At 41.0% G+C, this 20862-nt stretch overlaps 1 protein-coding gene across 1 annotated transcript in view; it reads right to left on the bottom strand.

Moving 5' to 3' along the window:
- LOC104536136 (poly(rC)-binding protein 3-like) overlaps window positions 1-12929 on the bottom strand; it is a 34879-nt gene extending 21950 nt beyond the window's left edge. The window contains exons 1-6 of the mRNA XM_010178677.1: window positions 12875-12929; window positions 12046-12089; window positions 11018-11041; window positions 10887-10919; window positions 7754-7870; window positions 3025-3156 (exon numbers count right to left, since the gene is read on the bottom strand). Coding sequence (XP_010176979.1) covers window positions 3025-3156; window positions 7754-7870; window positions 10887-10919; window positions 11018-11041; window positions 12046-12089; window positions 12875-12929 — 405 coding nt within the window. The remainder of the gene's footprint in view (window positions 1-3024; window positions 3157-7753; window positions 7871-10886; window positions 10920-11017; window positions 11042-12045; window positions 12090-12874) is intronic.
- Between the last annotated feature and the right edge of the window lie 7933 nt (window positions 12930-20862).

Below are 20862 nucleotides of genomic sequence, written 5' to 3'. Positions count from 1 at the left end.
TTCCTGCTGTGTGGCAGTTCTCCTGGACACCTAAGAGATCTGGAGAACCAAGAGAAATCTGGTAGCCACATGGAATTGAGCCAGAAATGTCCTGTGCATAAGGCAAACTGAATAGCTCCTTCCACCCAGGAAATACACTTCAACACACAGGGATCTTATCTATACAAAGTTCTGTGACAATACTTTTTGGGGATTAAAGAAAAAAAAAAAAAGAGAGAAGATTTCCTATGACTCTGACATTTGCATAGAAGTAATGCTTTCTTCTCCTCAGTGCCATCAAGTGACTCCTTTCTCCCACACCTCAAAAGCCAGTTTGACAATAAGGACCACTGAGAGGCATAGCTTCCAGACTATTTGATGAAAAATAAAGTGACAGCATTCCAAGAAAAAAAAAATCTGATTTGTAATTGTCTGTTATTGGCAGGTCGCAGTAAGCACAGAGACACCTTGTTGTGGTTTAGACAGTTGTTCTATGCCTCAATGACTCCTCTTCATCCACAGAGAAAAAGAAAAGGAGATCCATGGGTTAAAATAGAAACAGGTTTAATAAAATAACAATGACAAAAACTAGTATTAATAAGAGTATTCATATAAAGTACACAGAGTTAGACAATATAGCAGGGGAGTAGGCCTCAGGGGTAGGATGGCAGACCAGACCCTCGTGAGATGTCAGCCATTGGAAAAGGAGGGCCATCCCCAGCAAACTCCTCAATTTATAGTGAGCATGATGTTTATGGTATGAAATAATCTTCATTGGCCAGCCTGGAGTCAGCTTAGAGTCAATTGCCCTGGGTTTCTGCTTCCCCCAGCCCCTGCACCAGTTGGTCACTGACATTTATCACCACATGCCAGTGCTGGCCAAAAAGTAAATCAAAGCAGCTTATCACTTTGTCTCCATGAAATTGAGCACTGCAGTCCTTACAGAAACGCATCTTTCCTGGACAGAAAAACTGACTCTGTGATTCTATCCCAGTAAACCAAGACACTCCTTCAATGGCAGGGCTCTGAATTGTTTTTCTGTGAGTTTACAGCAGACAACCTATGCATGTTTTCATGAACACAGTTTCCAAAGCAAGAGGCACATGGAGGAACAACATGCTGTTGGCAACATAAACTCTGAAACAGCTTTTGGCAGCTCTGCCAGCTAATGGAGGTGGTACACACTGCTTTTATACTTCCCTGTATGCAAAGAGAGAAAAGAACCTTTCAGTAGCAGCCAAATGCTGAAAGGTGAAGATAAGCCTTCAGAGGGAATTCTGTTAAAAAAACTCCTGAGACAATCAAATTGGAATCGAAGTTAAATAATTTGGAAGAAATTGAAAGTTTACAGGATGAGACCTTGTGCTGGTTTTGGCTGGGACAGAGTAATTTTTCTTCATAGTAACTAGCATGAGGCTATGTTTTGCATTTGTGCTGAGAATATAACACACTGATGTTTTAGTTGTTGTCAAGCAATGCTTACATTAATTCAAGGACTTTTTCAGTTTCTCTTACTGCCCCTGTCCTCCCAGCTTCTTCCAGGACAGCTGATCCAAACTGGCCAAAGGGATATACCATGCACTAAGACATCTTGTTCAGTATATGAGCCGGGGGAAGTTAGCCAGGAGGCATGATCACTGCTCAGGGACTATCTGGGTGTCGGTTGGCAGGTGGTGAGTGGTCGTATCACTTGGGTTTTCTTTGTTTTGTCTTTCTTTTTTATCCCTTTAATTACAATTTATTATTATTGTTATTGTTATTATAATATTTTATTTCAATCATTAAACTATTCTTATTTCAACCCATGAGGGTTTTTTTTCCCCCTTTTTCCTCTGACTCTCTCCCCAGTCCTACTGGTGGGGGAGGTAAGTGTGGTGCTTAACTGCTGGTTGGGGTTAAACCACAACAGACCTTTAACTGTCCTCTATCATATCTTTCTTTCCAAGGCGACGGTAAACTAACATTTCATTGCAAATACCGCATATAAAATTTTGATCAAAGAACTTTCCACTCCTTTTTGGCATTTGATAAAATTTTCTTTGATAGAAAAATACCCATTAACTTTTTTTTTCACATTTGAAATGAAACTTAAAAGCTCACTGAAACCTACTGTCTCGAATTTACATTTTAGATTAAGAAAAAAAGCAAGTTTCACTTTGGTAAAGCCTGTCAAAAGCTTTTGCTTTGACATAGTCAAATGAAAAAAATTGATCAGCATGTTATCTTGATATTCAACACTTTATCCCATGTTGGGATGAATACAAATGTAGAAGGAATCACTTTCTCCAGAACGAAAATCCATTTTTCTGAAATGTCCTATTCAGAGTTCCTTGACATAACTGACCATGTGCCTAATTGTCTTGTTTAACTGGTTACAGACATTGAATCCTTGACTTTGCATGTGCTAGGTTGCTACAGTCATGCATGGAAGAATTAAACTGGCACTGTATGATAATTTTTGCATTTTCTGGTTAAAAGAAAAAGTTGCTCCTAGCACAGTACATTGAATTAATACCTTTAGATAAAGTCTGGATTAAAAATATCAGTATGTGTTTGGAACACATAAAATCAGGTCACCTGTGGTACAGTGACATTGGGGAGAAACAAGAAAGGAGTATGAAGATAACTTTTTTCTAAAAAGTAGATCAAGCATTTGATTTACTAACCTGGACTCCCCAGTGCTACTTCGGCCTTTCTGTGAATGCAAGAGTGGCGGCTAATTTGGAAATGGCTGCAACGCTTCAGCTTGGGCTCACCTGAATGTTGCTGGGAAGGGGGCTGGTCCTGAAGAGCAACTGGACGAGCCACTTCTGTCACTAAACTGTTGCTTTGCTAAATTTCTTTATTTCACACATAGTCTTTAGCTTCAAGGAAGGTAGGAGGGTACAGCTGTGCTGAACCTCTGTTTCCCCCAGAGCAAGACTTTTCATTCAACACATGCTCATGTTCATGCGATGAGCAAAGTGCAGCGGCTGACGGTGACAGGGCACACTGTGGCAGGACGCGGAGCCAGCCAGTGTTCCTGGCAGACATCTCAGGACTTACCTCCCTGATTTCTTTGATTTTGGAACCTCCTTTTCCTATAAGGGATCCACACTGACTTGCCGGGACGACGAGCCGCAGCGTTACAGGTGGTTTGCTTGTCACCGTGCTGTTTGTCATCGAGGCGTTTATGTCCTGTAATCAGAACGTCAGGAAGAATTAGCGGAGGATTTGTCAATCCTGGTAAGCACTGAAGGGCTCAGAGCAAATGCCTGAGCCGTTCATGGAGACCTGGGGAAGCCTGTAACCAGTCCAGTTTGTTTCTGTTGCAGGTAAAGCCACCGGCTCTGCTGGTGAGACACTGTAAGCACAGGGACCTTGTGCCAAAGGAACCTTTTTGCTGTCTGGCATTGCAGGTCCATGCTGTGGGGATCACAGGACAGTCTCTGATGCAAGATTAGGAGGAGGAGGTGGTATCTGTCATTAGACCAGCTGAAGCAGAGGGAAAACACAAAGAGGCTTTTGAGTTCACAGGCCCCTAGATACTTATACTAAATGATCTGTCTTCACATTTAATGCAATTTCTTGTCAGGTTCAATATAAAGAAAAAAGGTTAAAAAAGCAAATGACAAAAAAAAATCTGTAAACAATCTGAAGCAGAGAAAAATCAGATTATTTTGAAAATATTTTGCTGCCTGCCAGGTTTAACTTCTCTTTTGTAGCAGATCCATAAGTATTTGCAGTGCTACATAATTTCTAAAATCTTTTCCATCAGAGTTGTGTAACCAGAGCACAGAAATTTCAGCAGAACAGCAGTGACCTGTATCCAGGTAATGTAACCTGTATCTGTATATCTCATTATCCAATGAGACTACTACATGTTTTCATGAGCATTTTAATATACTACTTGTAGCAAGGTTTACATTGCTTTTAATATTTTTTGTTTGCTCAAAAGCTTCTAGGCAACACAAAGCAATCCCTCTAAAGTCTTCATTACAGAAGAAAAGATAAAGCTTATCTTCCCACTGATGGATGAGATGATGCTGAGAACACTTAGGATCACAAATAAAGATGCATGAGCTGCATGGCACCTGTCCAGCAACTCATGAGAATCTTGAGGTGGTTTGCTAACATTAGCTGTGAGCTGAAAAGGCCAACCCATCCATCTGTGAGGTGGTATGGCACGGCTATTACACAGAAATGTTACCCAAAAGATTAGGACAGGAATGACAGAAAACATTTCATATTCATTTAACTAATTTATGACACAACAAGAGTTCCAGCAGACAAAACTGACGTGACTCCCTACACTCTCACTTATCAAGACTACCACTTCTTTTCTTTTAAAGTGCCTATACTATGTGATCAGGATCCCAAATTAAAAAATAAAAAAGTGCTTTAAACAACTCTGCATGTCTTGTTGAACCAGGGTGGGAGCTCACTGACTCCTGCAGTACCTCTGCATTTGTGATAGCAATATTCTTCCACCCAAGAAATGGCTCAGTGTGACCTTGTTTAGCTTAAAAGAGAATGAAAAAAAACTTGAACAGAATGAGGCATTGCTGAATGCCACAAGACAGCTATCAAATCATTCCTCTGCCAGCCAGTAACTCAAATTTTGTTTAGTGCCCCTGTCAGTGAGAGATTGCAATCCAGAATAAACCAAGAGGGATAACGGAATTTTCCAGCACCCATGTATCTGAAATAAAGCACAAATCATGCCAATTTTTCAGCTGGAAGCTGCCATCTCACTATATCATGTTTGTGTCAGGTGGAGGTACATGATCATCCAGAGGTAGGTAAATAACTCTCTCTGGCCACCCAGCACAACCCTGATAATGTCTCCCATTTCTGTATCACATCTGGCCTGTTCTCAAAGCCTTCACTGCCCTTACTGCCTTCAAAAGCACTTCACAAAAATTGCAAGCTGCCATTCTCTTTATTTCCTCCTTGTTCTTTAAAAATACCAAAACCTAAATACGCAGGCTCAGCAGCATATCCACAAAGGCATCAGTCCAGCTTAAAAACACAACCAAAAAATGAAGAGAAAAAAATCCCCTCCAAAATTGCAGGCTCCCGAGTATGGTTGGCTGGAAACTGGGCCAGGCACTGTCTGTTCTGGGATTTTCAATTCTTTCAATGCCTGAAGAAATCTCCAACAAAACAATATGCATGAAAAATAACGTTTGGTACCTAGCTAATTTGTAGCTTCTGAGACAGAACTTTATTTTACTCCCAAGGCACCTCATTTTATTGACAGGAATAATTATAGGAAATATAACTGACTATAGGAGACACTTTTCTTTACCACTGTTCTTTTAAATATACCAGAAGCCAATAATATTAAAACTAAGTACGGATATTTCAGAATATATAACCGCAGTACGTGATCTGCAGGAAGTGCTAAAATCAATATACATATGAAGAGTCCAGATTATCCTCTAAAATCTACAAAAGTATAAAATCCAGTCAGATGTCTGAATTTCAGATTTCTCTGCATATTGCTAGCTACAGCACTTTCAAAAACAACGTGGTGTTGGGTGGTGGGGTAGGGATCTGAGGCTGCGCAGTGTTCCATGTTTTTATGAGAAATGCAGCATTATTTCCACTGGATACTGGGTTTGGTGGGAATTGGCGGGAATTATCTCTGTTAATAATTCCCTCAGCATTTTTCAGGATAAGGCCCTAAGCAGAACATGATTTTTGTGTAGAGAGCAGAGAGATTGCTCTCTCCAGGTCTCCATGGATTGTAGGGTATGGTACCATACACGAAACTGCCTCTTAAGCTAGAAGAAGCAGGAATTAATACAAGATAGGTGGGAGATAAAGCTGAGAAGGAGATGACAACAGGTGGTTTTAAAATCAGGCTGGAAAGAATTACTTGTGTGGTTCTGCAGGACTCAACCTCAAAATCACTATAATCTCATTAGTAACTGCTAAGGGGAAAAAAAAAGCTTTCTTACAAAATGTACCATGCCACAAAACCATATCGAAAGATAAGAATATCACACAAGAAGATCTGAAAACTCATAAAGGATTGGAGAAATATAAATGGGATTAACATTTGCAGAATAATAATAATAATAAAAGGTCATTTGTCTGGGGGCTAACAGGAATACCTGCTGAGACTGAAGAGGTTCCCATTGAAAACATGTGAACGGGAGCTGGAGATACCCGCCAGGCACAGTACGGTTGTGTGCAAAGCATTACAGCAGTAGGAGGTGAGGCATTTCCAGCAGTGGCAGGGATATGTTAGCATGATAGCCAGGTCAGAGGACTGTTAGCACCATTAAATAAGCCCTTGTGGAACTTCATTTGCAACCCGTCCACAATTAACACACATGTACAACATAAAATGCAACTGGAAAAAGGTAGAAAGGGACTACTAGAGTCATGAGAAAGGTGAAGAATGCATCCTCTCATTTTTGAGAATGAGCTTGACTCACTCTGGCAAAAGCAAGGCTGTGGGAGGATAAAACTGGTTTCTAAATATGCATCTAAGAGTAGAATCCTCAGGGATGGAAAGGGAAGACTTGCTTAAACTAATGGCAAGTGCTGGCACAGGAACAAAGCTGTATACTGTCCAGGTGAGGAGTGAAAAGAAGGTGCCTAATTGTCAGAGAACTTATGTTGTGGATCCAATATCAGGAATTAGGAAAAAATCTCACTAGGTTTTGATGATGCTGTGAAGGAAGTTGCAAGACGCACTGCTTATGCTGGAGGACAACTGCACCTGATGACCCACAAGCTCTCTTCTAGTCCTATTGCTCTAAATGTGAATAATCACCATGGGCAAATAAAGGCACACACTGATATTTCCCATCAATACCAGCATCTCCCAGTGCTATGGGGAGATGTGGAGACTAACCTCACTGACCTGAAGAGATAAGTACTCTTAAGAAAAAAAATTCACACCCTGCTGGTTTACTCATCAATGGAGAGAGACAGTCCCTTTCTCCTGCTGCAAGTGATTCAGTCTGCTTGTCTACATGGCCTTAGAAGGCAAACTGCCTTCTGCAGGGGCCTCTTCCTCTCCAGAGAGGACAGGAGAGGTGCCTGGACTACATGTGTGATTTTTGAAAGCAGAGGGAGTTAAAGCCTCTCCTGAGTGACCAGGGTTCTGCAGCCTGCTGTCTTTTCTGTGAGGCTTCCCATTAAAGTGGTGACCATGTCTAATTGTAGTTGGTCTGTGAAACTTGAGGAGATTCCAGCATTTTAGGTACATAACTGCACAGAACAGTTATTCCACATTAAATGGAACACTTGCCTCACTTACTCTTAGAGCCTTTATTTTAATTAATTTTAAAAGCCAAGCTTTAAATATGGTAATTGGTAATCGGTAATCATATAGATTGATTTTAAAATTAAAAAAAAGTTCTAGTTAAATGAGTTATATATTCATTTTGACATATATAAAATTTACATCAATACCAAATGGAATCATAAAAACAGAGCTAAAAGTTAGGCAATTATTCTTTTGAAATCAAACCCACAATGGGACCAGAAATTTTCCAAGACATTTTTCCTACCATTAGTGCACATTACTAGAAGCAATTGCTTTTCCCTGAAGCCTCCAAAAAGCAAAAGAAATGATCAAACAGCTTGTAAATTGACACATTATTTTTCTTCAGTGTTACTGCCAAAAGCATTTATAAAAATACAACCACTTTCATTGCTATTAAATAGAACATTAAACAAATAATATTTAACATTAAAGCAAACATGAGAAAATTCAAACACTGTTTGTATTTCAACTTGCAGAGAGAAAAAAAAAAGTATTTTATTTGCTTACCTCTTCAAATTTTAGTGCAATCATAGAAAAAGCTTTAAAAATTGCATCTGTTGGGCCTGTTATTGTCACAATTCTCTCTGGACAGGAGCCTTCTGAAATATTGATTCGAGCACCACTCTGTCAAAAAGAACAAATATTTTTCAAATTTATACCTCCCAGGGACCAAACTAAGTAGGATTAGGCATATAGTTTAGGAAGGAATACCTTGAGGCATTCAATTCCCTCCCCTACAAGTGCAGTCCCAACATCATACAATTTCAGTATAAACTCATCACACTCTAAAAATTCACCTAACCGCAGGAAGCCAGATTCTGTCTGGGTAAATACTTATATAGCCTTCATTGCAGTACGCAAATCACGCCTCTGTAGTTCAAAGTTGCAAATAATTGCACAATCAAGTATTTTCCTTTCCCTCTTGCAGGGTGAACCTTAAGCAGGACTGAAGCTGCAGAATTTCAGACAAGGTTGTGTCTCCAGGGAGCATCAGCATCTCTCAGGAAAGATGCACCTCTCTGGAGATCCAAAGGCAGGGCTTGATCTGTCTGAGGCTTTGCACTGTGGAGAAGGTTTCTTATAGATGTGTGTAATGTGAAAGCAGTCAACTAATATGCATTGAACAGCCCTTTAAAGGAGTATCCATAGGACAGGCAACAGTAATGGTGGTATTACCTTAAGGCAAGGAGCCTGTTGGAATGAGCTAGAAAACTGTAAATCTTGAAGACAATCAAGCATGGCTCTCAGGTACCATTAGTCCCCTTCATGCCACTGTAGAAGTGCAGAGAAAACCCCTAAAGTATATGTAAATATATTTAAAAGGATCTCAGTGTAGGTGATGATAGAAACAAGTTCAGGTAAGACCCACCCTACACTTTCCCTGAGGTTTCAGACATGGAAATGTGTTAATGCAGCCTGAAGTCACTGCAGTCTCAACTTATCCACAGGCACCAACCTCCCTGAGGAGGACCTGTAGCAAATGTGAGATAATCTAGGTAAATTTGGCCCTTTTGCCTTCAGAGTTATCATGATTCAGCTGATGTGCTTAACTGCTGCTCAACAGTAAGATATCCTATTTCCCCATATGACACCAACCAAATACAACAAAGGAAAAAAACCCCAACGCTACTGACAGTAGTCTTGCTGCCACGGACTCGGCTGGCAGACATACTCAGCATTCATAGATAAGAAAGGGCAGCGGACACTTCTCCTGATGGGCCAACCTGATTGGGACTTGCCCTCATCAAACACCAGCACTGGATCAGGAGGGAGATCACATCCCACAGCTCGTTCATGCTGGTGGCAATGTCCCACTGCCACCACCACAGGAAAACCCAAGTCTGTGGGACTCAGCCTGGCAGGGAGCACACCAGAAGCTGTGCTGGGCAGAGCTGTCCATGGCAGGCAGGCCTGCTAGTCCCATGACCACCTTCGTGCAAAGCACAGTTCTTCCTTTGAAACCGGAGCCATGGGAGCTTGTCTGAAAGATCACTCCACCATGGAGTTTAATTGCTACAGCAATTAAAATGCTACGTGGTGGCTTTCCTATTTGTGTAGGAAGTTCACAGAAATGAGGTTTTTGAACTTTTCCTTAGGTCTGAAGCTGTCTCTGACATTTCGTTCCATAAAGATGGCATGCAACCTGTCACACTTGTCAGGAAAGTCAAAATAAAGTTACATTTTGCTTTTAAATAAGTACTGAAGAAGGCAGTCATTTAAAGGAGGACTGAGTTATCACCAGGTGGAGACATAGACTCTTAGTCCTGTGATGATAAAAAGATGCATTTAATTCCTTTATCTCAAAAAGAAGCCAATCAACCAAATAAAGCCACTTGTGACCACGTGTACATGACAATAGGTTTTCATGTGTGGAAGCAGAACATTTGTCTTGAAAAAACTAACCAGGCATCATAACTCTAAGATGTTTGACCCAGAAGTCAAGAGCACTCTCCAATGATGGCTTCCCTTTTGTGCATGCAATTTATATCCAAAGATATCTGCCTGTGATCATCATTAATAATTAAACTACAATGTGTTTAATCAAGTGGCAGGATTACCTAGTATATTGGAAACAGGTTTTTTTATATTTTTTTTTTTGTCTTAGCAAATGTATTTATGTGTGAAAACATGGATGAAAGCTCTTATCATCAAAAAAGGAGCTCTGAACTCAGTCAGCCTGACAATGAACTCCCAATTGTGTATATTTAAAGATGTATCTCAGCAACTTTCTGTACAACAAACACTTTGAGATTTCCCTGCTGCAGACCTTCTGTCAGCGTATAAAACAACAAAGCAGCTGACATGGTAACATACTGCAGATTTACTGGAACCAGATAGACTTTTCTTGAGCCATCCTCTACACACTTTGCACTCCTAAAGTTTTAAACAGTAGGATTTGTCTTCTGACTTATGCTTTTAGCACCTGCTTCAAAGAAGGAAAATGACATGGATCTCCAGGTAAGATGTCCTGCTGTCTTGCAGGACAAGCGTGGGCCTGTGACCTCCACCTGGGCACAATCCTCTGAAGACAGCGCAGCTCACTGTGTGGCACGGAAAGAAGCCTGTGGGCACTGTGTTTACAACCTTTTCAAAGGATGTCAATGGTGGGTGTGCAGATCTACCTTGTCCACATCCTACTCACAGCTGCAAAACGATAAAAAGCTAAGGCTTTGCCAAGACATGGCAGAGGCATGCTCTGGCTTATGCAAGTCTGTCCCCAGCTCTGCTCAAGCTTGTGTCTACCCTCAAACTTTACGTAGTGGCAGTCTAACGCTTGATTTCAGATTTTGGAAGCTCTCTGCCAGGAGGATAAGCCATGTGCTGGACCCGTGCTGGTATTCCAAACAAAGCTACAGTGGGTTCAATGCACAGAATCATGCTGCCTAAGCTGTTCCAGAGAGAAGACAGCAGCAGGCATATTGCTATGGGAATGAAAGACTCCAGACTGCTGTGGTGATAAGGAGGTTACGTTAACAACAATGTTTAATCTAGACCAGTGCATTTATACACTACCACTTGCAAAGAGTGGTGATGTTAAAATAACTGCCCACTTGATGGCAGTGCCGGTCTGTACACACTGAATTTCCCTGTTCTCCGAGCTGGAAAAGGCGGCAAGCAAAGACATCAAAGCTTGTCTTACCTCCTCCCTCATCTTCTTTACTGTCTCACCTTTCTGTTAAAGAAACAGAAAAAAAGTTAGCCTGGGCTGATGAAGTGAACTGATATACAATATTTTGACATAAAAATACAGAGAGAAAGTAATTTTCTGACCTTTCCGATAATGCTTCCAACCTCCTGAAAGAGAAAAAAAAGACACTGTGAATGATACGATTTGCTGCAGAAGAGCATTTTCTCTGCTCCTAAGCTATTTCACCATCACCTATTTCAAACCTCCCATGTGAAGCGTAGCCCCCTTCCATTGTTGCTATATACAAATATGCCATGTTGGATACGAAGAGGAGGACTGAAAATGTGGCTTTGCAGCTTACTGATTGTGCAAGAAAAATACCTTTAGCAGAAGCCGATGTTGCAGTTACAGATCAATCCTGCTAATATAAACACAGATAAACCCCTATCAGGGAATGAAAGGTTCAAAAATAATAGAACTGCGCAACCTGCCAGAAAAAATGGGATATATACAAACATCAGCATAACTACTGATCTCTCCAAGGGCAGGCATTTTCCCTTTTTACACCATGTAATAGCTAGAGCTGAATTTTCACGCTACCAAGTGTTATTGCAAAAACACCTGGTGGCTTGTCTTAACCTCCCTATTAAGTACTTACAGAACAATAATCGCTAATCACTTTTTAGGGATTTGGGAATTGCTATAGGGCTCTCCATGAAGGGACAGAGAAATGTCACTGTGAACATACAATATGGGAATAATTTGGTAGTCCTGGCAACATCCCAAGGGCTAAAAGCTTGGTGCATAAAACCAACAGGTAGCAAAAATGAAACCAGTAACTTTAAAATGAATAGTCTAAACATGTTGCAAAAATCATGCAGGTGTGACTTCAGACTCAAAATCATCTGACAGAGAGAAAGAGAGAAGACCAGATTAAGGAAAACAAACTCCTCTCCTGTGCTCAGATTGTGTGATCTACTTTAACATTTGAAGACTGTCTCACATGGCTGATCTGTCCCAGACATATGATACACAGTTCTCCTCTCCTCCTCCAGTCTATATACTTAAGTCTGACCCATCCTGAAACACAGTTCAAAGAGTAACATTTAAGAAATTGTTCTCCATTGCTCTATCCAGTGGTGGACTCATGATAAAGCGGTACTAACCTCACCCCGCAATGGAGGACTACCCGCAGTGTCCTTGAGAGTGCTATTTCTCACCAGGTTCTTTATAAACTCATAATATGAAGCTGCTTGTGCTTGACACTCCTCACACCCTGCTCCCAAGATGTAAAGACTTTTCAGTGAGAAGAAGACCTATCTCAATAAAGAACTTTGGCACATCACTCCTTTGCACTCTCTGTGTCTGGACATAACACCAGACTGGGGGGAACCGTCAATACCCTGCTGGACAAGGCTGCTATTTGGAGTCACCTAGACAGGCTGGAAAGATGGCCTGAGAGAGACCTCAGAGAGCACAACAAAGTCAAATGAGAAGGCCCAGATCTGGTATGGAACAAGCCCATGCAGCAGGACATGCTGGGCAAAAACTTGCTACATACAAACTGGTCCTGCAGAAAAAAAGTCCAGAGGGTCCCAATGCACCACTTCAGTGTAAGTACATGAGTGCCTCAGTAGTGCATCCCTGATCAATGAAGTGCTGGCCTGTATTAGCAAGAGTGTAGCAGGCAGTCTGGGGCAAATGATTCTTGCCTTCTCCTTGTGCTTGTGAGATCATTCCCGGAGGACTGTGTCTTGTTTTGGGTTCCTAGAACAAGGACAAACTGAAGCGAATCCAGTGCAGGACCACAAAGATGTCCAGCGGACTGGAGCACAGGACACATGAGGAGAGGCTGAGACAACTGCATTTGTTCACCTTCAGGAAGAAAAGACTTCAGGAGATCTTATTGCAGTGGAGCCAAACTCCAGAAAGCACAAGATGGAACAAACACAAGTTGCAACTTCAAATTCCTACTCAAAAAGCAGAAAAAAACCCTTTACCATTGGAGTGTCCAGGCACTGCAACAGGTGCCCGGAAAATCTGTGGAATCTCCATCCTTGAAGGTGTCCGAACCCAGCCTGAGCAAGGCCCTGAATAACCTGCTGCAATGGGATTTGCTTGATTCAGGAGGTCAGACTGGAGACCTTTGGGATTCCCTCCAACCTCTCCATGGTCTATGATTCTTCAAGCATGGCCTTATACACAACTAGCCATGAAATTCCTCAACCCAGTGAGGCTCCTTCTCAGGTTTATTTTCAAACGTACTTTTTCTGTTTCCTATTTCCATTTTTTATTCCCTTTTCTACTTCTCTCCCAAGATGGAATTCCACTCCCTTGCACATGCTGACCACAGAACAGATACTGTCCAGCCAGGCATTGCATATATTCCAGTGGTATCTGTTTTGAAAACCTATAGCTCTGCTGGCTGAGGTACAGTAGTCATTTACACACCACACAGCTGTGCAACTGTTCTCACTAAAGCTTCCCATGTCCATCTGGGACTGCAAGACATCTGCATATCTGTGCATACAATGCAAAGAAACAGCTCTGTGAGAAGAGGAGTGAATGAAGTGGAATTTATGCAGTTTTGTGTCTTGTGACCAAATTATCCCATGTCTCTTAATATGTGGGTTTAGGTCACGTCTTTCCCTGTGGCTGAGATGGCCAGAGCAGCAGGCTGTGTAGTCTTTCTAGTGAAGTGCAGCTTTTTTTGTTACCAGTGACACAAATGTGGGACACCCATTGCACAAAATTTTTAAGATCTTATTATTTTTTTAGATTATCACCGTAACTTTGCCAACCTGCCTGTAACTGTTGAATGGGATTAAACAATACAGGGAGTAAGACTCCCAGTGATGTTAAGTCTTGGGAACCCCTCATGTCTAGCAGTTCCTATCTGCTCACACAGCGCATTCAGCAGCTTTACCTTGAAAACTTTTTTCGTCCTTCTCAGTCCCAGCTATCAGAAGTAATTCCTTTTGTAAAACAAATTCTCAGGAGATAGAAGGACCTTTTCCCATGGACGTGTGTATTGTATTTCAATTGCTATGGGCAAGCAATCCTATTTCAGTCTGCAGTATAATCTCAGTTTTTGTATATCTGAAATTTCATTAGAAGCTATGGGCCTGGTCTTGAATCTGCAAGGCTCTGCCAGTATGCACTTAGTATGAAATCTGTCCCAATCCATTTGACCATCCTGGGCCTTAATGATGGATGCTGTTCTTTCAGAAATGTATGGATGAGTCATGGCTAATAAATACAAAAATATCTTCCTTGGAAATAGGAAAGATACTTCTACTTTGGAAACAGAAAAGCAATATACTGTTTGTAGCTTTAATGAAAAAAGATGGTCCATTTCAAACACGGAAATTGGGAGTATTTAAACAAGCAGAGTAGAGCATAAAATATTAGGATTCTCAAGCTGCTTGTTCCACTGAAGTCTGTGGGAGTTTTGCTATCGATTTCAGTGGGGACAGGAATTCTACCTGACTGATCATCACCTTGTTATTACCAAAAAAATACAAGTTGCCAAACTGAGCAAATGAATCCCACATAGAAAAAAGATTTCAATGAGACTGGTGACCAGTTCCTTGGAACATGCTAGCAAATGTCACTGTAATGCTACAGAGTACTTCAAACCTTCCCCTCCTCAAAGGGTGAATGTAAGGCTTATTCTTTAAGGAGGCAGTTTCAAAGCACCCAAGCAAATGTCGCCTCTCCCCCTGCACTGGGAGCTGGGATTCTGCTTGGAAATGCGAGGGAAAGATCCAGGGGGAGAGAGAAATATTAGCTTCACATGGATATTCCTTATTTTTCCAGAATTTTTGATCCATACAAATTAGAAAAAAAAATAAATCTAGAGACCTTAGCTGCTTCTAGGAAAGCTCCCATAAGTACTGGTGACAACAGATCGTGCCTTAAACTATGATGAGAAACCTACTTCAGCCACAGATTAAATCAGAAGATTCTTTACACCTCATTCTCCAAATTACCAATGCTACTCCATCAAACTTTTAATGTTTCTTTATACAGTCCAATATTTGTTTCATATAGATCCTTATATCACCCTAAATCATGTTTAGTGCTTAATGAGACACCTAACATCATTTTTATGACACTCAAGATTTATTTCTAGCCAAGGTTACTTTGAGGGCTTTGTCTTTTTCAGAAATGTTTCTAAATCTGCCAGACACCAAACTGCGCTGTAGTTAACTGTGTAAGACTGAAGGGATGGGATGTCTGTCACCTACATCAGTTCCTTAAAAGTTAGGAGTGTAGTGTAAGCCAGGCACACAGCCTCCTCTGGAGTTCAGGGAGAGAGATAACAGAGGATGTTTCGTTCCTAAAAGAGAAGGGAAGACAAGTACTCCCAAGGGTTTAATCTCTTTCCATCTGCTGTAGAAGCAGCCTAGACTGACACAAATATACCTGAAGTTTGGTGAGAGGAATCCTTCAATTGATGTCAGATTCAGTCTCAGTGCAGGTCAGGCAGGAGTTTGATTTAGCTGTCCTAGCAAATAATTGCCTACTAGAATATACTAATAAGTCATTTGATGTTTTCCAGTGCTCAGGAATATAAGCTAAAGGTAAGTATTTATAATCAATTTCAGATTGATTTATTGACTAACCATCTACGCGTAAACACAGTGGGAAAATAAGTTATATGATAGTAATTACTACGTTTCGCATAATCACCTTTCTACAGCTGATTGAAAAGCAGTGCACAAAAAAAACCCCAAGTTATAAATGAGGGAACTAAAGCTCAGACAGAGAAAGACAGGTCCGAGGCAACCCAGCAGACTAATGCCAGATAGAAGTACTATCCAAGTACTACCCAAGCTCCTTCACCTCCACACATAAACACACACCTGTCAGGAGCAGATATGCCACAGAAATTGTGCTGGATGAATAAGATGCCCCCCAAAAGCTGCAAATGCGTGCATGCCTACATCCACTGATACATACGCATACACGCACACATACATTTATACATTTGTGTGTGAAGTCAACATACACATAGAGGCACCGAAGAGACAGATATGAACTTTCCTTTGAGAAATTATAGCGATTTGGGGTGCCTATCTTGAGATTCATCAAAGGGGCCTGAGTTTCAGATTGTACAGGGTACTCAGCCCAGGTAATGCCTTCCAAAAGGCATATTTCCAGTTGTTAGCATCTCAGGCAGGACAGTCTCACACTTGAGCATTTTGGAAAACCCCAGGAAAATCTGAAATGTACATACCAATTTCAGGTAGTCTGAAAGTAATTCTTTAGCCTGGGGGACTGAGTTGATTTATTTATGTCTATGATTCTCTTTAGTATGCCATTTCTAATAAAACAGATAAAACAACAAGAGGTGACTCTCACCAACAAACACTATAAGACTCCTGAGTACCAATAAATATACTGCTAGCCAACCACCCAATTCATTGCAGATTAACTTGAGGAAAGGCAATAGTAAAAACAGAGGATGTTTCTTTCATGCTGAAATGTAGCATAGAATATTATTTGTTCGTCTCACTCATATGAAGGGGGTGAGTTTTACTCTTCATGAACACTTGGGGAGGGGTGGGCCCATCACAAAGCCAAAAGCTACTTCTGCAGTTTTTGCATCATCTGTGGTCACCTGAGGTCAAGGCAGCACCAGCAAACAAAAGGTGGCAGCAGAGAAGTCTGTGAGATGAGGCTTTTGCAGGGCTTTTGATGGTGGGAATGACTAAACAAAGATATAAAATAGGCTGTAGGAGAAATCTGTTTCCTAATAAATTATCTGGTGTGACTTTTGAATAACAAGAGAAAGAAATGAGTCACTTTAGGAAAGCAAGAGGCTTAACAAATGGTGACAAACCTTGGTACAAAGATTAACTTTAGATCTGTAAACATAATGTGTGAAATTCCGTCATTTTTTGAAGTGTGAGGGTAGCTTAATATTTACTGTGGCCCAGGAAATCAAAACAAAACAGCTAGCTATTTCAAGACCACATAAAAACACAGGTCCTGCTCTAGTGGGGGCATGCAGCTTCTACTGTCAGTGCTACAGGACAAATGGAACGCTAACCTCACAGGAGCCCTGAGATAAAGCCATGTTCAGAAGGAAAACATATTTAAGAAATGCTATAAGAATATATACTTTCACTCCAAAAAGCACAGGCCACATCCTAAAGCCTGCAATTCATTCAGGCAATGCTTTGATTGCATACGCTTACCTGCTTTCTATGAGTAGGACTGGACTCTATAAACAAAAAAGCCTGCTAGAAAAGCATTGAAAGGAAAGAAATACAGCCTTCCATGGTGGGAAGCACATCTGCCATGAGACAAGGAGGGATCCTGGAAACAGCAAACAACATTGCACTGGTAAAGTTTTCTAGACCAGTATCAGTTGTATTTGTCCCATCCATAAAGAGGAATAACATAACCCAGCTCTCTCTTTGCCTTGTCCTGAGGACAGAGTTGACAATACTTGTAAAAACTCATGAAGATGCTGGCATGGAAGACCCCAGAAACATCTTCCATGAAGATATTCTGAACAATGGGTTTGCATGGAGCAGGCTGGGGCATCTGCGTTTTTCAAAGGGTGGAAGAAAAGTCTTAGTTGGTTTTGGGAAACATGATGTAATGTGTCTACTTCAGGGAGCAAACGGCTGCCTCGGATAAATGGAGAGTGTGATTTGTGTTCTGGATTATGTGGGATTAGCCTCATGGACACAGGAGATCTCATATTCCTAGGTGATGCTTCATTAGTCACTGACTGATGCTAACAGCCCTAATTTAGCAAGGTACTGCAGTCCAAGCCCTTACTGAGACAGATCTCATGCTAACAAATGTGGTAATGTATGAGGAAACCTTCAACTTATGGTCTTTCTGATGGAGATGCCAGTGTTAAGAATCTTCTGCAGGCCCATCTGCCATTTTTTGGGCAGCTGTGCCAATGGGAATTTCTCATTTGCCTTTTGATAGCAGATGGGTAATGAATTTATATTCAATTTCACATTAAACCTCTCAGCCTTTCCCCAAAAAAACTAACCAAAACCTGGCTCTGTCCTGGTGATGCTGAAGCAGCAGCACCAAGTATGGTATGTGCCTTTTGTAATCTCTTGGACTGATGAGGAGATTCCGTTTGACAGAAGTGGGAAAATTAATATATGGAGATTAGTTTTGGGGTCATACAGTGCCCAGGGGTTGGGAGAAAAGACTTCTGTCCTTTCCATTGATTTTTCGGCTAGTGAGAAACACTCAGCTGTTGCTACAAACATGCTAAGAGGAGATCCATTCTGTGCTGTATATTTGCACACAGAGTTTTGTTCTGTGACTAGAGCTCTTAGGTACCTCAGTAATGCAAGCAAACAAAACAAGAACTATAATAGCAATAGGCAGGACAGTCAATCCTCATAATACCCTGACGGCGTTCCTGGAAACGAGAAAGAACAGACCAAACATTGGCTTGGCTGGCATTTTGCAGCTTGGGTTAAATTACCAATAAGGTGATTCTTAAAGTTACTTTGTTTTACGTTATATTTTAATAAGCAAAAATAAAAGCAAAAAGTGGAGAAGAAGAAAGACATTACCTTCAAGATGGGGAAAATATTTTCTGTGCTTGCTTTACAGTCTTTCAGGAGGCACAAAAAGTGGCCACTGAAAGAAATCCCTGATGCTAAAACTATATTATCTCAAAACAACAGTTTTCTCCATTATTTTATTGTCTTCACTTGAGCTGTTAAGTGTGAGCAATCACCTAAACGAATCTATTTTTTTTTCTTTTTTCTTGTAAAATATTCTATATATAGCATCATAAAACAATCACCAAATTGTCTGAAAGTCACCACTGAAGCTGGATGCAAGTCCAAGTCCACTGTAACCAGTCCTTCCAGCACCACAAGGCACCGACTGATCTTGCTGAAACCACTGGGAGACAGAGCTCCTCAGCGCATCTAAAATTAAACAGTAAGTACTGGTAGTTCAGTGCCTAAAAATCAAGACACTCATAGGGCTTTGTCCAAACCTGAATATTTGACTGCAGGTACAGTCTTCTAATTCAGTATTGCTGAAACTATGACAAATATATCATTAAGCAAATGGTATTGGGGAAGGAAAAGCCCCACTCAAATATCGTATCTTTCCTCCATCAATGCAGGTTACACATTCTATATAGTACATGTGCTGCTCTTCCCCAGACATGTTTAAAATCTGCTTAGGAGACTTCCAGAACCTCATAAGAATCCCAATACCAGGAATTTATCTTGGGATTCCCTTATCAGGATATATTTTCAAAAATATATTTTAACCCATTATTTCCAGCCACAAACACTTGTATCACTCAAAATGATGACACTCCATTACACTGGTATTTATTCTCTCCAGATACTTATGAGAATGACTGAAGAAAGCTAGACACAGTCTCCTCAGCCTCCTAAACCTTTGTTATTTTTCTACAAATTCCCCTTCTGCTCAGTCTTCAACATCACTCACGTGTGGTGCCTGCTGCTGAGCACAGAACCACAGGTGTGATTTTGCCAGAAGAGTGGTAAGGTAATTACCATCTCTTTGCCCCATGATACACCAATGCTATACATCCAAAATTGCATATGCTTTCCTCTCCAACTCCATATATCCCAAATGTGCCACTCCCTAGACACTGTCACATCTGATGCCTTTCAGCCTTTTATGCTTTCCAGATTTCCTTCTCTCAGTGAACATGCATCTTCTAAATTATCTTATCCATTTAATTTCCTCAACTCTCCAATTTACACTTCTCAGTATTTGGCAAGAGACCTACTCCCCTGCTGGTTTTCCCTTCTCTCCTTCATTCTACCTGTGAATTATTTCCTTACTCTTCCTAACTGTCTGACTTCATTAATACATTTTGTTTTCTGTTTCTGAACTCCTTCCCCTTTCTCAAAAAGATTCCTCAGACTCATTGTATTAGTATAGTTACTTTGGTTTCTTGCAGACTTCACTACACTCAGTATAGCTTCATCAACACACACTTTCACACAGAGCCTTTGGAAATGATGCACTGTTTCTCCTCTATGTTTGTACTGGAGGGAGGAAGCAGAGACTCCTGTGCCACCCTCACAAGATGGAGACCAAAAGGGATTCATGACTCCGCTGCCCTTTCCATGCTGGCACACTTTAACATTTCCTCATGTTCCACCTCATGGACCTGACTTTTAAACCTCCATTAAGCTGCTTTCCTGAAATTTAACATCTTTCTATCAGCACCGTCTCTTTACCATCCACATTTAAAACTAACCTTTAATGGTGAGTCTCTAGGGTCTTAATCAGCCTGTTAACACTGGCTGTGTACAAATCCAAACCAGTCCAAAATCATGTAGTCATTATCCACTGTAGTTAAAGTAGGTGATTTTTCAAGAGTTATTTCTTTCTGGGCATGAACTGACCAGAACTGGAACAAAAGCACTGCAGATGTCAAGTACTAAGGTCTGTTGGCAGAGACCCGTGGGCAAGGCTACAGTTTTCCACAATTCTCCAATCTCATTATGTGGCAATATGTAAGGGAAAAAAAACCAGCCACAAATCACGGGCATAAAAAATCCATAGAATCATTTGGTTGGAAAAGACCTTTAAGATCACTGAGTCTAACCATAACCTGTCCACTACTAAACCATGTCTCTAAGCACCTCATCTACTTGTCTTTTAAACATCTCCAGGGATGGTGACTTGATCACTTCTCTGGGCAGCCTGTTTCAGTGCCTGATAACTCTTTCAGTGCCTGATAACTCTTTCAGTGCCTGAAAACTCTTTCAGTGAATAAATTTTCCCAAATATCTAATCTAAACCTCCCTTTGTTCTCCAGATCCCTAATCAGCTTCATTGTCCTTCTCTGGCCATGTTTCAGTGCCTCAATATCCTTCTTGTAGTGAGAGGCCACAAACTGAATGCAGTATTTGTGGCTTCACCAGTGCCGAGTACAGGGGATGGATCACTTCCCTAGTCCTGCTGGTCACAGAATCACAGAATCACAGAATCA

This window comes from Mesitornis unicolor, unplaced genomic scaffold (genome assembly GCF_000695765.1).
Source record: "Mesitornis unicolor isolate BGI_N332 unplaced genomic scaffold, ASM69576v1 scaffold20222, whole genome shotgun sequence".
NCBI classification, from domain to species: Eukaryota; Metazoa; Chordata; class Aves; order Mesitornithiformes; family Mesitornithidae; genus Mesitornis; species Mesitornis unicolor.
This window is presented reverse-complemented; position numbering and strand designations above follow the sequence as displayed.